Genomic DNA, 22,992 nt, shown 5'->3' with positions numbered 1-22,992 from the left:
ATATCGTGAGGAAATTTAGCTTGGATTAGCTCTAATGTTTCTTTGAGTGGGACATTTGTGAATAAGGAGGAGATGTCAAAACTGACCATTATGTCAGTATGTTGAAGTGTAAGGTTTTCTATGCTAACTTTGAAGTGGGCTGAGTTTTTTATGTGTGATGGTGTGTTGCCAGTATAATGCTTGAGCACTTTGGCCAAATGTTTAGCTAATTTGTATGTGGGGGAATCAATGCCATCCACTATGGGACGTAATGGCACATTTTCTTTATGTATTTTTGGGAGTCCATATATACGGGGGGGGGGGTTATAGAGTTAAACGGTTTTAATTTGTCAGTTACTTCCACATGCCAAGAAGTGACCTTCTTAAGGAGCCTGTGAAGTTTTCTAATTTGTGAGTTGGTGGGATTGTATTCAATAGGGAGGTAAGTAGCCTGATCAATAGAGCATTAAGCTTACCTCTGTAGTCCGTTTGGTGAGTACTACGGTGGCGTTTATATTGAAGAGATAAATTAAAGTTTAATTTAATTTATATTCTATTGTACGTTGTGAATCCTTAAGTCAATAATTATAGAAAACCAGCAGATCATTAGTAAGTTCAAAGTAATTAATTGTTTCTTCTAAGTGTTTTTAATACCATGAAGTACTGTTATTAATAACTACCATTACATAAGCCTTTCTATACATAATAGCTGGTGGGAGAGTGATACATAGCCTTCCTTGATGAGTCTCTGACTCCCTGAAGGTCTCTGGTAATAATAATGATGTTCTGAGTCCATTATTCATATAGTCTTGGGTTGGTATCCATTTAACTCCATCTAATGATGATTCTTTTAATTTTATAAAATAAATTTTACACAGAATTTTCCCTTTAAATTCTACATATTGATGTTTAGTGGAATAAAACAGACATCTAAAGCTGATAATTAACTAAATTTATTTAGCTAATGAAATTGCTCAGCCAATATTTTGCCTTGGTTACAAAGATAGGTGTGCTGAAGGTCTCAAAATGATGGTCTTCCAGATTTTGTGCAATGATTAATTAGCAAAATAAATTTAGTTAGTTAATTATCAGTTTTAAATATTTGTTTTATTCCACTAAACATCAACATGAATAACCAACATCTAAGCATCCATAAATTAAATTCTGCATTAATTTTATAAAATCACAGTTTAAAGAAACTGAACAAAAATTCTGTATCAAAAATTAAATTTAAAGCAATTTGTAAATTTGCTTCTTTTTAATTTAAAGTACATTTTACAAAATCTGCAGATTCTTTTTAATTATTTTTCTTCATCCATAGTAAGCATATTATAATTCTGCTCTGTTGGTAGAAATTTTATTGAAATTTGGTGACTAGGATTATTAAAGTGTATTATCTCGAATTTGATATAAATTGGATCATTTTAATTCTGATGTTAAGCAAAATTATTAAGAATAATATATAATAATTTGGTTGGAGAGAATTTATTGAACTTCAGCATTTAGGATCTCTTCTAAAATTTGTCTTTCAAAGTTTGGTTTAAATTCTACACTTTTTGTATTGCTGGTAAGCAAAATAATTCAAAAACAATGCAGTATTATATGCTACAAAATGACTTCATATACAAATTTTTACTTACACTTGGGTAAAGGATTAAACAAAATTAAACAAATTCTTGTCAAGTATAATTTATTTTGTAACCAAGTGAAAACACTTTCTACAGCTATGTCTGATCCAGAATATTTTAATAATAAGGGGATATATCTTTTTTTTCTACTTATATACAGAAAATATGACTTCTGTATTAATTTAACGTTGCCATATTTCTGCATCTGGTTCAGAATGATGAGATCTCAGTACAGGTTCAAATTGGTCTAGGTAGTGACCCTTTCCATAATACAAGCAATATGCATGTCCAAAAGATAGTATTCTTGGCATTATGGGGTACTGAGATAAATGATGTAAAATCATTAATCTGTATAGAAGTAGCATAGTTCTGAAGGTACCCTCCATGCAGGCTTTGTTTACACTTGGATAAAGGATTATTAAGCAAGAATATCATTTCTTGGCAAATGTAATTTAAAGTGACGCTGTTTACGGTGCAAAGAAATCTAATCTTTAAAGGTACCTGTAGTATAGTGTCTTCATCATAAAATAATATTACCAGAATCATGTTTAATTTAAATGTCTTTATTTGTAACATTTTTGGCCAAGTTTCATAGCCATTGTCAATACAGTTATGGAGAAAAAAAAATTCAATAACAATTCAGTTGAAAGCATGTGATACTATGTGCACTCATATGGTGGCTGCAAAAGAACAGCTCCATCTGCATTAATAGATGTCCAAAATAAATTACAATAAAATAGTTTAGTTAACATATTATTTCATCATCATCGTATAGTACTACATGATGATATCATATCCTGTACACCCTCAAGGGGTGTACAGGATATGATAATACTACATGAAAAATTTACATCATTACTAACTTCCTATCTACAATTTTCCTCCAAATCAGTCTAGTACTTGTCAAGACTCCAATATTATCATTATCAGATCTTATATTTCTATCGTCTAAGGCACATTGTACCGTATCAATCCACCTATATCTTGGTCTTCCTCTGGGTCATTTTCCTGCCAACTTGGCATAGAACACTTGTTTTGCTATTCTTTCCTCACTCATTCTGTTTAAGTGACCATACCACCTGAGATTAGCTCTGCTAACGCATTCCTGGATGCCGACAATGTCAAGTTCTTTCCTAATATCCTCATTTTTAATATGATATTGCCATTGATGCCATCTGTTCATGCCTCTATTCTTTCTCGGGACTCTTATATCTGTGGTCTCTAGTCTTTGATCAAGTGTTTTACTTCTGACCCAGCTCTCAGATCCATAAGTTAAAACTGGTTTGAACACTGTCTTGTATACAGCTAATTTAGTGTTCCGACTAATTTCTCTCTTATTCCATATGAATTTATTCAATTGACTTCCTACCATACCAGTTTTGTTGATTCTGTTGTTCATTTCCATATTTAATTTACCATCTTCACTAAAAATGGTGCCTAAGTAGCTGAAATGTTTTACTTGTTCCACAAGTTCCCCGTTCACAACACAGTTGACATTTTCAACAATTCTACCTATTTTCATTGTCTTTGTCTTTTTAATGCTGACCTTCATACCATATCTATTACAACAGTTATTCAATTTAGTCAGGGAATCTTGCAGACTTGTAGCGGATTTATTCAGAAGTATAACATCGTCCGCATAAAGCAAAGAGCTGACATTAATATCTCCAGTTTTGATATCATGTTTAATACCACTTTCCTTCATAATGTGATCCATATAGATAATGAATAACAGAGGGGATAATGTACATCCTTGTCTCACACTAGATTTAACATTAAACCATCTTCCTGTACATCCTTGAATTCTGACTGCCGACTTACAACTCAAATACAGACTAAGTATTGCTTGATATAATGCCCCATTGACACCATATAACTGTAGCGTATTGAATAGCTTCTCTCTTGGCACCTTGTCATATGCCTTTTCCAGATCGACAAAACTTAAATACAGATCTTTGTTATATTCCCATGCTTTCTCAACTATTTGTCGTAAAGTGAAGATCTGATCCTGACAGCCTCTATTTGGCCAGAATCCAGCTTGTTCTTCACCAAGCTTTTCTTCCACAATTCTTCTCAACCGTTTCTCAAGTATACTTGCATAGATCTTACCAGGAACACTCAGTAGGGAAATACCTCTGTAATTCTCACATTCAGTTTTATTTCCCTTTTTATATATGGGCACTATTAGAGCTCTACTCCAATCATCGGGAATTCGTCCCTCTGTCCAGGCTTTCTGAACTATGCAGTGCAGCCACTGTAAGATTTTTATACCACCATGCTTCAGCATTTCTGGTCGAATATCATCTATTCCTGCTGCCTTTCCACATTTCAAGCCTTTGATGGCTTTTTCTACTTCAAGTATGGATATGTATTCCTGACTGTATGCCTGTTGAGTGTTTTTTACCACTCTGCTATCACTGCTTGTTTCATTTAGCAATTTTTCAAAGTAATTTCTCCATACTTCAAGGATATCTTTTTCTCCCGTTTTTCATGTCACCTTTATCATCTCTAACTCCTTTCACAGCACTCTTTCCTCCATTTCTAAGCTTCAGCAATCTCTAGAATATCTTACCATCTTGATATTTATTTTCTATGTTCTTGCCAAAGTCCTCCCATGACTTTTGTTTAGCTAGTTTTACACAGTGTTTTGCTTTCTTACATTTGTCTCTGTATTCTCTAAGAGCAAAAGCTGACTTATTATTTATATATAAATTTAAAATTAAGGAACACATGAATGGTGAGTGTTAGTATAACTTCCCAAAATTGAGAAAGTTTTAGACAATATCTTCCTCTTTCTTATCTTGGAGTTTACAAAATCCCCTGCTCTTGCAGCCTTTGTTATATAGACAGACTGGTCATTCTGCACAAATTTGTTTTGAAGTATATCCCGAATGCATTTTACGTAAAGAACCCAACAAATCTGAATTAGTAAGCCATTCATTATCTATAAAACACAGGATTTGGTGGAATAAACCAAAGTATTACACAAAAGTTATTTTCTTCTGAAAAGACTATACAAGGAAAGCTGTCAAGCTGACATTCACAACCCAATCCTGAACTAAAACGATTGCCTAAAACTTTCTCAATTTTGGGAAGTTGTACTGACTAATGCCACCATTCACGTATTCCTTAATTTGTAATTAATTTTTAGTTTATATTTAAAAATGATTTATTAATTAAAATATTTTATTGTAATTTATTTTGAAGATCTATTAATGCAGATGGAGCTATTCTCCTGTAGTCAATAGTACATATAATATCACGTGCTTTCAGTTGAATTGTTCTCTTTTTTGTGTTTTCCTATAATTGTGTTGACAATTGCTATGAAACTTAGCTGAAAATTTTACAAATAAAGACATTTAAATTAAACTTAGTGATTCTGGTAATAATGCTTTATGATGGCTTCTTCCTCTTATGTCTCATTTTTAAAAGAAAAGAAATGTCTTTTGTTGTTGTCATACTGAATAGCATAAACTGCAAATTTCACCTTTTATGTTTATCTCAGATCATTTTAGAAATATTTCATAGTGTGGTTAAAGAGAAACACTTTTTACTCATAGCTGTGAGATAGATTTCTTTGAACCTTTGATGTGTAATTAATTGTGTACACTTATGAGGTGGAATATGCATTTTGATATGGTTAAATTTTGCAAAAAAAATTACTTCTTGGAGCTTGTGGAATATGTATAGACTTCACATTTAGTTCGTTGGTGTAATAGATAGGTTTCTTTTTTCTTTATCACCTAGGAAGTGGAAGAAGATAAAAGAAATGCTGATGCACTAAGCAATGCAGCAATAAGTAAAAAGAGAAGTCCTCAGGTTGGTATTCAAAGTTTTTGATTATCTATTATTAATTTTTTTACAAATACCACAAGAAATTTTCCTCAATTTGAATGTTAATCGATCAAAATATGCTAAGTATAATGATGATAAGTTCTTATGTGAATTCAGGAAAATTCACATAAGAATTTATAATTGGTATATGTATCAACGCTACTTCACCTCTAAACAGTTGTTAACATTATACAAATCACAAATCTGCCCAGCTATTGAATACTGCTCTCACATTTGGAGTGGGGCTCCCAAAAGCTCCCTCAAAATGCTTGACTCAATACAGAGAAGAGCAATTAGACTGATAAATGACCCATCTCTCACCAACTCGCTCACCTCACTTTCACATAGACGCTTAGTCTCTGCAATCTGTATACAGGTAACCTTCTTATAACATGGTCTACAAATTGTAGTAACTTTGTTCAACGCAGTTTCGATAAAAATACAATGTCTGCACATTGTAATAACCCTTTATCTTTTTATATATTTTTCGCCGTGCGACTTAAAAATCAAATTTTATCTTCGTTAAATTTGTGTTATCGCTCATGTAGTTATAAAAAGCGAATTCATATTAGGGGAAAATACCCTTCAGCATGCATGTACATCAATTGTTAACCGTATAAAGTGTTTATTGTTGAAAATTGTCTTCGTTTTCTGCAAGGAAAGTGCATTAAAAATCATAAATGTGTGAATCTGAAGCTGAGCACTTTATTTTCTGGTGAGTTACATACATAATTAATATGTAATGTTTTTTTTTTATGTAAAAAAAAAATATATTTATAGTAATGGCCACAAACTGCAATGAAATGGAAAAACCAATATTGAAAAGAAATTTATTTCTCTCGAAGAAAAAATTAAAATCTTGGATTGGTTGAAAAATGGAGAAAAAACAGCTGTTGCAAGGACTTTGAATTTAAATGAATCAACAATTCGAACAAACAAAATGAACATAAAATCCAAGAAAGTGTTTATTGCTGGGTCAGTGGTAAGCGTAAAGCACGTTGCTCGTGTACACATATTCTAATGGGAAAAATTGAGAAATCTCTAATGATTTCGATAGAACATTGCACTCGAAAGAAAATTCCTTTGGATGGAAATCTTATTAAACAAAAAGCTCTCACAGTTTATAAAGATTTATGATGCAGACTAGGTGTTCAATGCAGATAGATTCATCTGTTATATATATGGGTTATATTGGGGAAAAAAATGCAAAAACACACCTGTATTTCAAAAAATAAGTCAGCTCCTGGATTCAAATTTTCTAAAGATAGAATTACTCTACTGTTTTGTTGTAATGCCTCAGGTGATTACTTGACAAAACCAATGTTTATTAACTGATCCTCAAATCCTCGTGGTATGAAAAATTAAAATATGCACTTTATTTTATTTTTGCCTAAAACATTTATGCATTATGTGCAATGAAGTTTATGTACAATTTGTAAATTTATAATTTTATACTGTGTATTTGTTTCATAATTTATATATTTTCATAACTTGCATGAATTACTTGAATTAAATAAAAATATATTTTTGTTGAATATGGCATTGTTGTTAATATAATTAAAAAAAAACTATTTTGTAGCATAACCCTACTTTTTCTATGTGATCTGAGTCGCATAACGCAATTTATATAACATGGCATTTCTATGGAACTTAACATCCGCATTGTACGAGGGTTACCTGTATTCTATAAATATTTCCATGGGAAATGTTCATCTGAAACAGCATCAATAATTCCCCCACTCTGTACTAAGCCCATTGGAACACGTACAGCTACTGCCCAACATCCTTTCTCAGTACACCTTGAAACCCACAGAACAAGTTTCTTTTCCTCCTCATTCATCCCTGCTACTGTGGAACAGTCTCCTCCTGACGTACTTCCCAAGGAATATAACATACAGGCGTTGAAATCAAATGTAAACAAATGTTTCTCCTTTCCCAACCCACCAACCATATACGGTAGTAACGTACTATAATATTTGTTGTCTTTGTCTTACTAATTTGGTCTATTTGTTTATATAATCCATGAAGGTTATTTTCTTTTGATAGCTTTTCTGCCATTTTGCATTTTTCTTCTAACCAGTTATTCTTGTCTCTTTTAACTAGTTTTCTAATTTCTCTGGTTAATCTATTATATTCATTTCTGTTATAATTCTGTTTTAGTTTCATGCTTTTCCTCTGATCGCTTAACCTTTTTACTTCATTCAAAATCCAATCCTTTTTACTTTCTCTTTCTGTGTAACCTATTGTTTTTTCTGCCGAATTTAATATTATTTCCTTTAATTTGCACCACTGTTCTTCGATGTTTATATTCTGTTTTGGTAGTTCCTTCAGGTTTTTATCTAGTTCTAGTTGATATTTTCTTAGAATATTGTTGTCTTGTAGTTTTTTTACATTCAGTCTCCTTTTGACTCTAAAAGTGCTTCCAGATTTTAACTTTATTCTTAGGTTTACTAATACTAGCTTATGGTCTGATCCACAATCAGCAGAGAAGGATCTGCAGTTTAGGATACTTGATTTCCTTCTTTGGTTTATAATAATATAGTCTATCATATTCTTGGTTTGTCTGTCTGGTGATATCCATCTCCATTTTCTTTGGGGTTTTGGATGTTTAAAGAGAGTGTTGGTTATTGTTAGTCTGTTATTTGAGCAGAAGTTTAGCAGTCTTTCGCCACATTCATTGCTTTCTCCATACCCAAACTTTCTGATTACTCTTGGCCAGGTATCCCGGTCTTTGCCTACTTTTGGGTTTAAGTCCCCCATTATAATTAGGAGATCTTGACTTGATGTCTGCTGTACTGCTTTTTGCAAATCTATATACAACTCCTCAATGTCTTCTTCTGATGATGTCGAAGTTGGTGAGTATACTTGAATAATAGTTAGTGATCCAATTGATGTTTTAAATCTTGCTTTAATTATCCTAGGTGAGATAGGATTGTAGGACAAGAGAGAGTTTTGAGCCTTTGGTTTTAATATAAGTGCTACTCCTTCTTGGTGTTTGTTGTCCTCCCTGACTGAAGTTAAGATTTTGTACTGTCCATGGTGGAATTCTCCTTTTCCAGTCCATCTGGTTTCGCAGCGTCCAATCACTTCCCATCGGTAGTTGTCTAATTCATACAGTAGTATTTCCAATGCTCCTTCCTGGTGAAGAGTTCTTACATTCCATGTTCCTATGCTTGTTATGTTTTTCCTGTTTATTAGGTGATGTTTTGTTCCAACAGCATATTTTTCGCCTTCACTATCCTGGTTCCCTAATAGTGGGCGCGACCCTTGTTTGACCGGGCAACTTGAGCCGGCATGTATCTTTAGGTTGGTTAGAGTTCATTCGGTTTCAATGGTTAAGTTTTTGTCAAGTGTCAACCACCACTCCTTGACCTGAATTCACCCTTTTTTTTAAACTGATCTTTAACTCTGGTGATGTTGAGTTGCGGTGTGTTTCCAGATTTGTTCCAGTAGCTGACTTTTCGCGGTTTGCCCTGGTTCCCTGGCAAAAACAGCGGTGGACTTGTTTAACCGGGCGACGTCCCATCCGGCATGAAATTGTGTCATGTTGTACCATCATTTTGTATTTTGGTTTAAGCCAATAAGAATACAATTTGGACAGCTAAATGCAAATTGCCAGCCCATCCTCATTCGTTCAGTATCCAGGTAGATACCTAAGAGGGTGCACCACGAGAAGGTGAGGATTCGACACTAGGTCAGAAGCCCTGATCGGTTCTCCACGTTCCTTTAAAAGGCTATGTGGAGGTCTCCTTTCAGTTATACAGCTTTGACCGTTAAGCACCCCAACAACTATATCTTTCCATTTTTATTCCCGTTAGGATATCATCGCCATTCAACAATATTTCACTTATTCCAATGATTTATTATTATCAACATCTCACCTCCATGGAGTCAGAGACTCATCATGGTAGATACATTGTTGCTGACAATGCTCATCCAACCATGCCTTAAACAAACTGTTTCAATATGTCTACATTCTCAACACACTAAGGCAATATGTCTCAATCATATCTTCCCCCCCCTTTCTCCAATTCAAGAAGCTTTGCAACTTACATTCTCTCAATCTTTCCCCCATATTCCACATTCCAGAGACAACTGACTACCTTTGTGAATCTTCTCTGGACCTTTCCAGCATATTCTCATCACCATGAAAACCTGCTGACCAATTCTGTTCATATTAGGCCTGATCAAGGCCTTATACAATGGCCTCATTAATTCTCTATTTCTGCATGTCAGGGTCCTCCACATCATTGCCATTATCTGATATGAAGCTGTATAACTGAGAGGAGACTTCCACATAGCCTTTAAAGGAATACGGAGAACCGACCAGAGCTTCTGACCTAATGTCCAATCCTCACCTTCTCGTGGTGCACCCTGTTGGGTATCTACTTTGATACTGAACGAATGAGGATGGGCTGGCAATTTGGAATTTAGTCGACCAAATTGTATTCTTATTGGTTAAACCAAAATAAAAAATGATGGTACAACATGACAAAATTTCATGCAGGCTGGGGCATTGCCTGGTTAAACAAGGCCCCCCCCCCCCCATTGTTTTTGCCAGGGAACCAGGGTGAACAGCGAAAAGTCAGCTACTGGAACAAATCTGAAAACAAACCCCAACTCAACATCACCAGAGTTAAAGATCGGTACTATCAACATAAGAAGCCTGAATGGCAAAGAAATGGAGCTAGCTGAGGAATTAGATAAGTACCAGATCGACATAATAGGGGTGACTGAAACAAAAAAGACAAAAACTGGTGAGATCTTTCTGAACAATAAATACAAAATGTTATATTCAGGAAATGACAATCAAGGAAAAGAAGGAGTAGCCATAGTATTCAACACAAAATATGAGGCTAATCTTCTTGAATGGCAGTCAGTCTCAAGTAGAGTAATGTGGACAAATATGAGAATGAGGAACTGGACAATGAAACTTATTTGTGCCTATGGTCCCTCAGTAGGTTCTACTAAGGTAGAAGTGGAGGAATTTTTTGAGGCTTTAGAAAAAGCAACTGACACAATGAAAAAGGAAAAGTTGGTCCTTGTCGGGGATCTAAATAGCAGAGTAGGAAATGATTGTGAGGCATACAAAAATATTTTGGGAAAATTTGGAGAAAAGAGCAAAGCTAATAATAATTATTACTATTATTACGGGCAACTCCAGGGAGTCATTAGACTCATCGAGGGAGGCCCCAAATCATATTCATCACAACTATTCGACATTCATACAGTATCTATCATATCTCGCCTTAAACTCATTCACTGTCACAGCATCCACCACAGACTCAGGGAGCGCATTCCACTCATTCACTACTCTAAAAGTAAAGAACCCAGCTCTAACACCTTTACTAACCACACTTTTGCCCAGTTTCCATGGATGTCCCCTAGTCCTCCCACAACCAGCCCTGTTCTCAAAAATATCCTCTGAATTAATTTTATAGAAACCCTTCAGTAATTTGAATGTCTCAATCATATCTCCCCTCCTCCGCCTATCAACCAATTTTTGCAACCCACAAATCCTCAACCTGTTCTCATTAGGTTCATTCCACAGACCTGCTATCATCTTGGTCACTCGCCTCTGGATCCTCTCCACCTCCTCCCAATCAAGAAGAAACCTAGGTGACCAAATCTGAGCACAGTAGTCGAGATGGGGTCTTATCAGGGCTCGATACAGAGGAACAATAACCTGCTTGTCTCTGCATGTCAACGTATTCTTCAGCAACCAAGTGATTTGATGAGCTGATTTGGCCACTTTTGCAATGTGTCCCCTAAATTTCAATTCCTTATCCACCAACACTCCTAAATTTCGTGCCTCATCAATTTCCTGGAGCATGGTTCCACGAATGCAGTAAACTGCTGCCAATCTTTTCACCCCAAAATGCATAACCTTACATTTTGCCACAATAAATTGACATCCATTCTCCTTAGCCCAGACCTCCAATCTATCCAAATCATCCTGCAAAATTTTGACGTCATCTGCATTCACTATTGCCCTACCCAACTTCGCATCATCCGCAAACAAATGAACTGTTCCTCTCAGATCCTTTCCTATATCATTTATGAACAAATTAAACAGCAGTGGTCCAAGAACAGATCCTTGTGGCACACCACTAGTCACAGGCCGTCTTGTGGACTCTACTCCTGAGTAAACCACTCTCTGATATCTCTCCGTCAACCACCCTCCTATCCATCTCACCAACCCTATGTCCATCCCCATATGCTGCAATTTACTGATTAGAATTCCATGTGGTATCCTGTCAAAGGCCTTAGCAAGGTCCAGTAGAATCACTCTAAACCCATTACCCTTATCCAGTTCAGCTGTCACTGTGTTATAATACGTGAGCAAGTTACTGAGGCATGACCTACCCTTCACAAAACCATGCTGTCCCCGATACAGTATCCCATTTTCTTCTATCCAATCCTGTATTTTCCTCTTGACTATTTTCTCTATGACCTTGATAATGATTCCTGTTATGCTGATTGGCCGGTAATTTTCAACAGCAGCCTTGGAACCACCTTTGTGCAGCGGAACTATTTTCCCCTCTTTCCACCCCCTTGGGACTGACCCAGTCCTGAGGCTTAAATTAAACAAAATGGTCAAGGGCACTGACAATTCTTTAGCTGCTTCACGTACGACTATGGCAAATATCTGTTTGATTTCTGCTCAGGACATGGACTGGTTATTACTAAAACCATGTTCCAACATAAAAATGTGCACAAATTCACATGGAGAGAAAATGCAAGGAATAAGAAAAGTCTCATTGACTATGTCATTGTTGATAGTGATGTTTTCTCCCTGGTGCAGGACACCAGAGTGTACAGAGGACTTGCAATTGGAAGTGATCACTATTTAGTCTTGAGCAGGATAAAATTGAATTTCATATTGAAAAGAATAGCATGTAAGAAAGTTTTAAAGCGAATAAAAGTTGAGCAGCTCTCAGATGTGAACTGTAGACTAAAATACACAAAGATTATTGAAAAAAAAATGAAAGAGTTTGAGAACAGCAATCAAACCTTGGAGATTCAGTGGCAAACTCTGAAGAAAACATTGATTGATTCTGCCAGAGAGGCATGTGGTGAGGTTGTCTGCAAGGATAAAAAAAATCAGAACTCCTTGGTGTACACAGGAAGTTAAAGAGGCAGTGAAGGAAAAGAAGAAAGCATATCAAAAGTTCCTGTCAAATAAGTCAGCTTGTGCTCTTAGAGAATACAGAGACAATTGCAAAATGCTAAACACTGTGTAAAACTAGCTAAACAAAAGTCATGGGAGGACTTTGGCAAGAATATAAAAAATAAATATCAAGAAGGTGGCAAAATATTCTGGAGGTTGTTGAAGAAGCTTAGGAATGGAGGAAAGAGTGCTGTAAAAGGAGTTAGAGATGATAAAGTGGAGAAAAAGATATCCTTGAAGTATGGAGTAATTACTTTGAAAAACTGCTAAACGAAACAAGTAGTGATGACAGCACAGTGGTAAAAAACACTGACCAGGCATGCAGTCAGGAATACATATCCATACTTGAAGTAGGAAAAGCCATCAAAGGCTTGAAATGTGGAAAGGCAGCAGGAGTAGATGATATTCGACCAGAAATGCTGAAGTATGTTGGTATAAGAGTCTTACAGTGGCTGCACTGCATAGTTCAGAAAGCCTGGACAGAGGGACGAATTCCCGATGATTGGAGTAGAGCTCTCGTAGTACCCATATATAAAAAGGGAAATAAAACTGAATGTGAGAATTACAGAGGTATTTCTCTACTGAGTGTTCCTGGCAAGATCTAGAAGAATTGTGGAAGAAAAGCTTGGTGAAGAACAAGCTAGATTCAGGCCAAATAGAGGCTGTCAGGATCAGATCTTCACTTTACGACAAATAGTTGAGAAAGCATGGGAATATAACAAAGATCTGTATTTAAGTTTTGTCGATTTGGAAAAGGCATATGACAAAGCATCCAACAGAGAAGCTATTCAATACACTACAGTTATATGGTGTCAATGGGGCATTATATCAAGCAATGCTTAGTCTTTATTTGAGTTGTAAGTCAGCAGTTAGACTTGAAGGAAGTACAGGAAGATGGTTTAATGTTAAATCTGGGGTGAGACAAGGATGTACATTATCCCCTCTGTTATTCATTATCTATATGGATCACATTATGAAAGAAAGTGGTGGTATTAAACATGATATCAAAATTGGAGATGTTAATGTCAGCTCTTTGCTTTATGCGGATGATTTTATACTTCTAAATAAATCTGCTAGTCTGCAAGATTCTCTGACTAAATTGAATAACTGTTGTAATAGATATGGTATGAAGGTCAGCAATAAAAAGACAATGAAAGTAGGCAGAATCATTGAAAATGTCAACTGTGTTGTGAATAGTAAACCTGTTGAACAAGTAAAACATTTCAGCTACTTAGGCACAATTTTTAGTGAAGATGGTAAATTGAATATAGAAATAGACAACAGAATCAACAAAGCTGGTATGGTGGGAAATCAATTGAATAAATTCATATGGAATAAGAGATAAATTAGTCGGAACGCTAAATTAGCTGTATACAAGACAGTGTTCAAACCATTTTTAACTTATGGATCTGAGAGCTGGGTCAGAAGTAAAACACTTGACCAAAGACTACAGACTGCAGATATGAGAGTCCTGAGAAAGATTATAGGCATGAACAGATGGCATCAATGGCAATATCATATTAAAAACGCGAATATAAAGAAAGAACTTGCCATTGTCAGCAACCAACAATGCGTTAGCAGAGCTAATCTCAGGTGGTATGGTCACTTAAACAGAATGGGCGAAGAAAGAATAGCAAAACAAGTGTTCTCTGCCAGGTTGGCAGCAAAACGACCCAGAGGAAGACCAAGATATAGGTGGATTGATACGGTACAAAGTGCCTTAGACGATAGAAATATAAGATCTGATAATATTGGAGTCTTGACAAGTAACAGACTGATTTGGAGGAAAATTGTAGATAGGAAGTTAGTAATGATGTAATTTTTTTTTCATGTAGTACTGTCATATCCTGTACACTCCTTGAGGGTACATGGCAGGAATTTGATGATGATGATCGAAACTACAGTTTGAGAGGAAAGAGTCACCCCCTCACCCTCGAGTTGCTCTAATAGCACTGGGTGGGGGGGTAAGAAGTAAGAGAGAGTAGAGGAAAAGAAGAGTAGAAGACCAGTCTCCAGATATGATATACCAAGTGTATATTGTATGAAGTAAGATCAGGTCTAGCTTACGTATCTCAGGTTTGCCATGCCCGTACTCACCAATGGGAGCCCCTGAGAGAGATTTATTTCCTACACTAAAAACTGTGCCTAAATAACTGAACTATATTACTTGTTCTATGGCAGGGGTGTTCAACCCGTAGATTGTAGAGCGATTTTTGGTCGATCTCTTGTGTATTCCTCCTTACTTACAAATTTAATTAAAACTGAAAACATAATATTTTATTTATCATTATTTTGTATTATTTTTAATTCGCTTTAAGTGTATTGCTATTGTTTATTTATTTTTTGTTAAAATTTTCTTATAAGACCGGATAAATGAATTAATTTGGATCAGTGGAAGTCAAACAGCGAGCCGAGTGAATACGATTATAAGCAAAGTGTAAAAACTCGATTGTAGCTTGAATATTAAATATTCCAAAGCACATTACATCGATTTTTTTTACTTAGGTTAAGTCCCATGTGAATATTGTAAAAAAATAAACTTTGTCTCGGTATAGTTTGTATTAGATGTTTTTGTAAATAACTGTTTTGATGATAACTGTATATACTGCTTTAATAAGAATATGTTAGAGTTTTAAAAACAAAGGCAATGTTTTTGTCGCCGAAACTGTACATGGCGGCATTAGAAAGATTGTTATTGAAACTTGTAAGAGAAATGCTTGCAGGCTCTAAGTGTAAACATCTCCGAAGTCAGTCGGAAAGAGTTCAAACAACTTCCTGATGGCTGGCAAGTTACAGTCAAAAGAAAGCGGAGGAGAACAAAAGGTGTGCCGAACTTGAAACTTAAGATGAAAGACTCATACCGATTCTTTGGGGGTTGCCAAACTTCATGCGAGGTCTCAGAGGAGGCCTAATAAAATGGAACTGAAGCAAGCAGAAGGGGGTCCCGGTTCCAGAATTGCTGTCAGAGAGGAGGCTGCCCAGTCCAGAGTCGCTGTCAGAGAGACTGCCCAGTCCAGAGCCTCTGTCAGAGAGATTGCCCAGATCCACGTTGCTTGAGAGAGGAGTTTCCCACTTCCAGAAAGGAGCTTCTCTGTTTGAGACGTCACTAGAGAGAGACTAATTCTAGGCTGCAGACAAGGTTTCAAATTGCTGAAAGGAGGAGTTCCAATTGCTGGAGAAAAGTTTCCAGGCCAGGTTAATGTCAGACATTCACCAGTGTGTTCCGTTTTCATTACAATTTGATGAATCAAACGACTTCACTGATATTGCTCAGTTAATGGTATTTATTCGCATAGTATTTCAAGATTATTCAAGTAAAGAAGAACTTTTGAAAATTATACCATTATTGGGAAAGACTAGGGGAGAAGACATTGTTTCGGCATTTGATGAATTTGTGAAACAACACAAGCTTCCGCTTTTTAAACTTGTGTCTATTACTACTGATGGTACTCCTGCAATGATAGGTAATAAATCAGGCTTCATTTCATTATATAAAAACGATGACAGATATCTAGATTTTTTAATGTACCACTGTATTATTCACCAACAAATACTGTGTAGTAAAAGATTAAACAAAAAAGACGTTTTGGATATTACATTTAAAATTGTAAATTCTGTTCGAGGAAAAGCCCTGCAATGGTGGTTATTTAAATTACAGGCAGATGATGATAGGGAACTTCTGTTGTACAATAATGTTTGCTGGCTCAGCAGAAGTCAATTTTTAGAAAGATTTCTTGTATTAATTAATGATATAAAAATTTTTCTTGATGAAAAAGGAGATATTTATCCACATTTGTGATAGTGTGATAAAAGATGGTTGTTACACTTATCATTTTTAGTAGATTTCTGTACAAAATTAAGCAATTTAAATTTAGAGTTACAAGGTAGAGATAAAAATTTAATTGACATGGTAAGTTCAATAAAAACTTTCCAACAATACTTACTTTTATTAAAGAAAAATATAAATGACCGCGATTTTAGACATCTCTCATATTTATTAAAATTTTTTGAACAAAATCAAGAAATGCTTCGCTATGATTTAAAAGAATTTATTCGTGAAATAGAATTAGTTGAGGAAGAAATAAATTCAAGATTTAAAGATTTTAATAAAACTGAAATGATTGTATCTGTTATCAATAATCCATTTCAAGAAAACTTGAACATCACAGAAATTTCAAATAAAATTAGTGGGCTGGTTAAAATTCCCAATATTAACTGATATTGCATGAAAAATTCTGTTGTGTTTCGGATCGACATACTTGTCAGAATCTGCTTTTTCAAATATGACCATCATAAAAAATCAATTAAGAAACCAAATTAGAAATGATTGTTTGGATGATTGTCTGCGATTATCCACTTCTTCATATCAACTTGACTATGAAAATATTGCGAGGTCCAAACAATGCCAAATTTCACGTTAACTTTTTTTTTTTTTAATCAACCAGCATTTCCTGTAACTTGTGAGTTTGTAATCAATCTGTTGTTTTTCCTAACTTTTGTTTTCCAAAATAGAGAAATATTTTATTTCAATATATATATATATATATTTTTTTTTGTTGTATTAAAATAATTAAAAGTGATAAATAAATTTTTAAATACACAAAGTTTTTAGTTGTTTATTTGTTCATAATTAGATATCAGGTTGGGGGAACGTGATCTATATAAGAGAGTAGATCGCTGAATAACTTTTTATAGAAAAGTAGCTTGCATAGTAAAAAAGGTTGAACACCACTGTTCTATAGGATCTCCATTCAGAATACAGCTAAAGTTTTATATGCCCCTTCCTATTCTCATAGGAAGGGGCATTGCTGATTTTCATGCCTAATGTGTTATTCAATTTAGTTAGAAAATCCTGAAGACCCACGCTAGAGTAGATGTGTTTAGGAGTACATCATCTGCATAAAACGAAGAGCTAAGTTCGACATCTCCAATTCTAATATCAGGACCTCATGCCAATTTCTTTCATAATGTGATCTCATCTGTTTCCATATAGATGATGAATAAGAGTGGAGATAATGTGCATCCTTGTCTTACCACTGATTTTAAATCAAACCATCTTCTATTTCCTTCAATTCTAACTGCTGACTGACAACTTAAATATAGACTATGTATTGCTCTGTATAATGTTCCATTCACCACATATAATTGAAGTGTTTTGAAAAGCTTTTCCCTAGGCACCTTATCATGTGCCTTTTCCAGATCTACAAAACTTAAGTACAGATCACTGTCATATTTCCACAATTTCTCATCTGTTTGTCTTAATGTGAAAATGTGATTGATGCCCTCCATTTGGCCTGAACCCAACTTTTTTCCTTTCCAAGTTTCTCTTCCAAAATCTTTCTGAACTTCTTTTCAAGTATGCTTGCATAAATCTTACCTGGAATGCTTAAATCAAAATCTCTACTGAGAAATTCCTTTATAATTCTCACATTCAGCTTTATTCCCTTTTTTATAGATTGGAACTGTGAGCTCTACTTTAATCATTGGGAATTCGACGTTCTGATCAGGTCCTCTGAATTATGCAGTTTGGCCACTGCAAAACTTCTGTATCTCAATATTGAGCATTTCTGGTTGAATATCATCTTCTCCAGCTGCCTTTCTACATTTTACATTTTTAATGGCTTTTTCTACAATCAAGTATTGATATGTACTTCTGTTTGCATTTCTCATGAAAATTTTCTACTTCAGTTCTGTTGCTGCTTGTTTCATTCAACAGTCTTTCAAAGTAATTACTAGCTAGTGACATCTAGGATAACCTTATCACCTTTATCAGCTTTGATTCATTTTACAGTACTCTTTCCTCCATTTCTAAGCTGCTTCAATAGTCTTCAGAATATTTTGCCATCTTTCTGATATTTATTTTCCATACTCTTACTAAAGTCTTCCCATGACTTTTGTTTAGCTACTTTTACACACAGCTTAGCTTTCTTACATTTTTCTCTGTATTCTTTTCAGGCATGTGGCAACTTATTTGTTAGGAACTTTTGGTATGCTTTCTTCTTTTCCAGAACTTCTTCAACTTCTTGTGTCTACCATGGTGTTCCTATTTTTCTATCCTTGCAAACAACTTCACCATATACTTCCCTAGCTGAATCAGTCAGTCTTCTTTAGAGTTTGCCACTGAGGCTCCAAGGTTTGGTTCTTGTTTTCAGTTTGTTTCATTTTTTCTTCAATAATGTTTATATAGTTGAGTCTACAATTTACCTTAAAAGCTGCTTACTTAAGCATCAATGCCAAATATCTGGAAGAAAACCTCCACATCCCCATTTGGGAATGCAGAGAACTAGTTGGGGATTCTGACCTAATATCCAATCCTTACCTTCACATGGTGCATCCCATTAGGGATATCTCCTGGATACTAAACAAACGAGGATGGGCTGGAAATTTGGGACTTAGCCAACCAAATTGTACTCTCTATTGGCTGAAACCACAAATGCATATGATGGTGCAACATGATGAGAAAGAATGGTATTAAACCAGATATTATAATCAGAGATATCAAGCCTGGACTCTCTTTCACTGCAGATGGTGTACTCCTGAACTAATCCAGGGCAAGTGTCTAAGTTATCTGGTTAAAGTGAAAGACAGCTGCAACAAATTTCACATGAAAATCAGCAATAAAAAAATGAAAATAGGCAGAAACGTGAGAACATCTCAACTGTATTTTCAATTGAGAACCTATAGAACAAGTAAAATAATTTAGCTTTTTAGGCACAGTTTTTGATGAAGATGCCAAATTAGATGTGGAAATCAAGAATAAGCCAAGTTGGTATGGTGGGGAGCCAGTTCAATAAATTTATATGAAATAAGAGAGAAATTGCCAAAAGTCTAAACTAGCAGTATTCAAACAAAACCATGTTCAACCCACTTTTATGTTATGGATTTGAAAGTTGGATTAGAAATAAAGTACTTGATCAAAGACTAGAGATCATGGATATGAGGGTTCTGAGAAAAATTATGGGAGTGAATCAATGGCAGAATCATCTGAAAAATGAAGATATTAGAAAAGAACTTGACATTCTTTGCTTAAGAATGTGTGAGGCAAACAAATCTGTGGTGGTATGGTCATTTAAATAGAATTAGAGAGGAACAGTTAGCAAAACAGATGTTTGAAGGCAAAATGGCATGAAAAAGCCCTAGAGGAAGACCACGATCTAGGTCAGTGATGGCGAACCTATGACACGCGTGTCAGCACTGACACACCTTGGATGTTGAAAGATATTGGTATTCTAATGAAAAAACTGTGATAAATAGTGTAAGATCACTCTCAGTTAAGGCAAAGGTAGGTTTCGGTTCATTGAATGAATTATATTTTGTAGTTAGCCTATTTCTATTTTATTTTGTAGTTAGCTTATTTCTATTTTATTTTGTAACTAGCCTATAAACAACAAGCGTTTTACATTTTCTTTCTTAATCATTATAATTTCTGTATAGTCATATCATATTATAAAAACTTATAAAAATTATTATCAATATTATACTTATAAAAATATATTTTCAATATAATACAATTGCAAGGTTTTGTAAAATCTGTCAATGTTATGTTTGGCATGATCAAGAGCTTTGAGAATAAACTTAAGAAGAAATATATTTCAACGTGATTTAGAAATGACTTATTTTTCACGGTATTAACAACACCACAACCACTTTTATCAACAAAGATGTTTTATTAACGCTAATATTTCGCTGATTTTCAACTCAGCATCATCAGAGCACAACACACATGTAAACGCGACAGTGAGTGAGTGCACACTCACTCACTGTCACGTTTTTTTTCACAAGAGTGAAAATTTTTTTTTAATGAAACCAGCCCCAAAAATCGTGAACAACATATCAACCAATTTATCGAAGTTCTAGTCAGTAACTGAGCAGTTTTCTTCTAGATTTGAGCAAATTTGAATGTTGGAACAAACAATCCAGTTCATAAAGTATCCTGATGAAACAGAATTCATTGATCTTAAATTAGATGGCTTTGGGTGGTTGGATTTAAAAGATCTAGAAATGCAACTAGCCGACTTCCAATGTAATCCTATCTGGAAAAGAAAGTTTATTGCTCTTAGAAGTGAATTAGAAGAACTTGAGTGGGAACGTCTGCATGATACCGAGTGTAAAAATTCAGACTGTGAAATTCTAAGCATGTGGAATAGCCTTCCCGAAAACTTTCATGCTCTTAAAATCTTTGCTAAAGCTCTTCTAACAATTTTCTCTTCTACATACTCTTGTGAAACTCTATTTTCTGCCTTAAATAATATCAAATCGAAAGGGAGAACTAGATTGAGCAATGATTTGAGCGTTGCCTGTGTAGCATTAAAATGTACACACTATAGCCCTTCTATAGAGCAACTTTCTACCAGTACTCAGCAACAGAAAAGTCATTAAATGTAATGTAAGTTTGTAATTTCACTTTATTAAATTAATTGTATAATATGAATTCATAAATTTTATATCAATGTCCTATTAAATAAATAGCCTAATATGATATGTATAAGTCACCATCTATGCTTATGTAGTTAAATTTATAATGCATGTATGCAAGTGGCACATTAACAATGTCAATATTTAAAAAAAAAAGATCTTTGACACACCTGGATAAAAAGGTTCGCCATCACTGATCTAGGTGGATTGATTCATTCAAAAGTCACTACAAGAGAAATATTAGATATGACAATATCGGAATATTGACAACTAATAGACTAATTTTGAGTAAAATTGTTGATAGGCATTTAGTAATAATGTTAACTTAATTATTTAGTACTGTCATAGTATCCTGCACACCCCTTGAGCAGACATGTCACGAAATTTGTTTTCCACATCATCCCATGCACTCCTTGATTTATATCAGCAACCAATTAAGTGTTTCATATGTTTGGTCCTGTTCACCTCTGTCTAGCAATTCTTACTGATCTTTACTTGTTTTGGCTACAGTTCATCTGCTATTATTAGGAGTATCTCTATTGCATTTTCTTTCTTCTCCTCCCTGAAAATTACCCCTCACATTCTTTCCATGTTATCAAATTAAATGAACTCCATCTGTTATCAGTTGTCTCACTGATGCTTGTAATTTTTGGTGAGGTTTTGCCAACCAGTTCCAAAACTTAGTACTGATACTTCTAGTATTAGTATACATTAACTACATTCCCCTAGGCCCCAACAACTTTTACATCTTGTACTCACTATCCTCATAGCAGAAACTAAGGAAGATCTGGAGCAGTTGATAGAGATGGAAAGTAACAAAGTTGGGCTTAATTTAAACATCAGCAAAAGAAAAGTGATGGCTTCTGGCAATTTAAATGAATTTATAATGGAGGGAAATAAAATAGAAATTGTTGAAAGATATGATTTACTGGGGTCCAAAATCCGAATTGATGGTAAATATGAAGATGAAATTAAAAGAATAGTCATGGGGTAAAAAGCTATGTTAAACCTGACAAAAATTATGAAAGATAAAGGTGTGAGTAAGGCCACGAAAGTTAGAATTGTCAGAGCAATGGTATTTCCAGTAGTGATGTATGGATGCAAAAGCTGGATTATTAAGAAGAAAGCGAATTGATTCATTTTAATTATGGGCACGGAGGAGACTATTCAGAATCCCGTGGACTGCAAGAATGACCAATAACAAAGGTTTTAGTGAGTATAAAAACAGAATGCTCCTTGGAGGCGATGATTGTTAAACAGAAGTTGATATACTTTGGTTATATTATATGATTTTTGGTGAGGTTTTGTCAACCAGTTACAAAACTTATTACTGATACTTCTAGTATTAGTATTACTATTATTTCTAGTATTATTTAGTATTACTTCTAGTATTCTAGTCCGCTCCTCCTCAACTCGTCTATTATAGCAGACTTGCAACCTTTGCTGTCTCACTTTTCTTTTTTTTTGCTCCTTCCAGCAACTCTTTTATAACTTCTCTTGTAAATTTTTTTTTTCACCTTTCAAATCATTATTGCCAGCCAGAATATACTTTCTTGCATCCTGACAGTTTTACTGATATTATTAATTTTTGCACTAGTGAAACAAGATTTAATTAAGCTCCCATTAATCACCATAAACATTATTCAGACTGATGTTTAAATTTTCCATGAAATCAATAAATTATGATTTTTATTCATATATTTAATACTTGAATGTGAAATTGTATATAAAGCATACTGAAATTTTATTGTTTGGGTTTAGAGTGTAGTAAATGAAAGAAAGCCTCCAGCAGGTCGTGGTAGAGGACGAAGACCTCAGTTAGTTCAGGATCCTCCTGGGCATGTTATGCAACCAGTTCAGCAAGTAAGTTTCTTTGAATGGAAATATTCTTTCCAGTGATGTTTTATGTTTTACTTAAAATATTTGTTTAATAACACTAAATGTTTTGTAAAAACAGTTGCTATT

General features: G+C 34.7%; 1 protein-coding gene across 1 annotated transcript in view; it reads left to right on the top strand.

The window, feature by feature from the left end:
* LOC150102493 (uncharacterized) overlaps nucleotides 1-22,992 on the top strand; it is a 192,971-nt gene that overhangs the window by 67,467 nt on the left and 102,512 nt on the right. Inside the window, exons 4-5 of the mRNA XM_090399601.1 lie at nucleotides 5,355-5,426; nucleotides 22,789-22,890. Coding sequence (XP_090255727.1) covers nucleotides 5,355-5,426; nucleotides 22,789-22,890 — 174 coding nt within the window. The remainder of the gene's footprint in view (nucleotides 1-5,354; nucleotides 5,427-22,788; nucleotides 22,891-22,992) is intronic.

The sequence above is a fragment of the Typopeltis vanoorti genome, chromosome 10 (assembly GCF_054136105.1).
Source record: "Typopeltis vanoorti isolate ZY-2024b chromosome 10, IOZ_Tvanoo_1.0, whole genome shotgun sequence".
NCBI lineage: Eukaryota > Metazoa > Arthropoda > Arachnida > Uropygi > Thelyphonidae > Typopeltis > Typopeltis vanoorti.
This window is presented reverse-complemented; position numbering and strand designations above follow the sequence as displayed.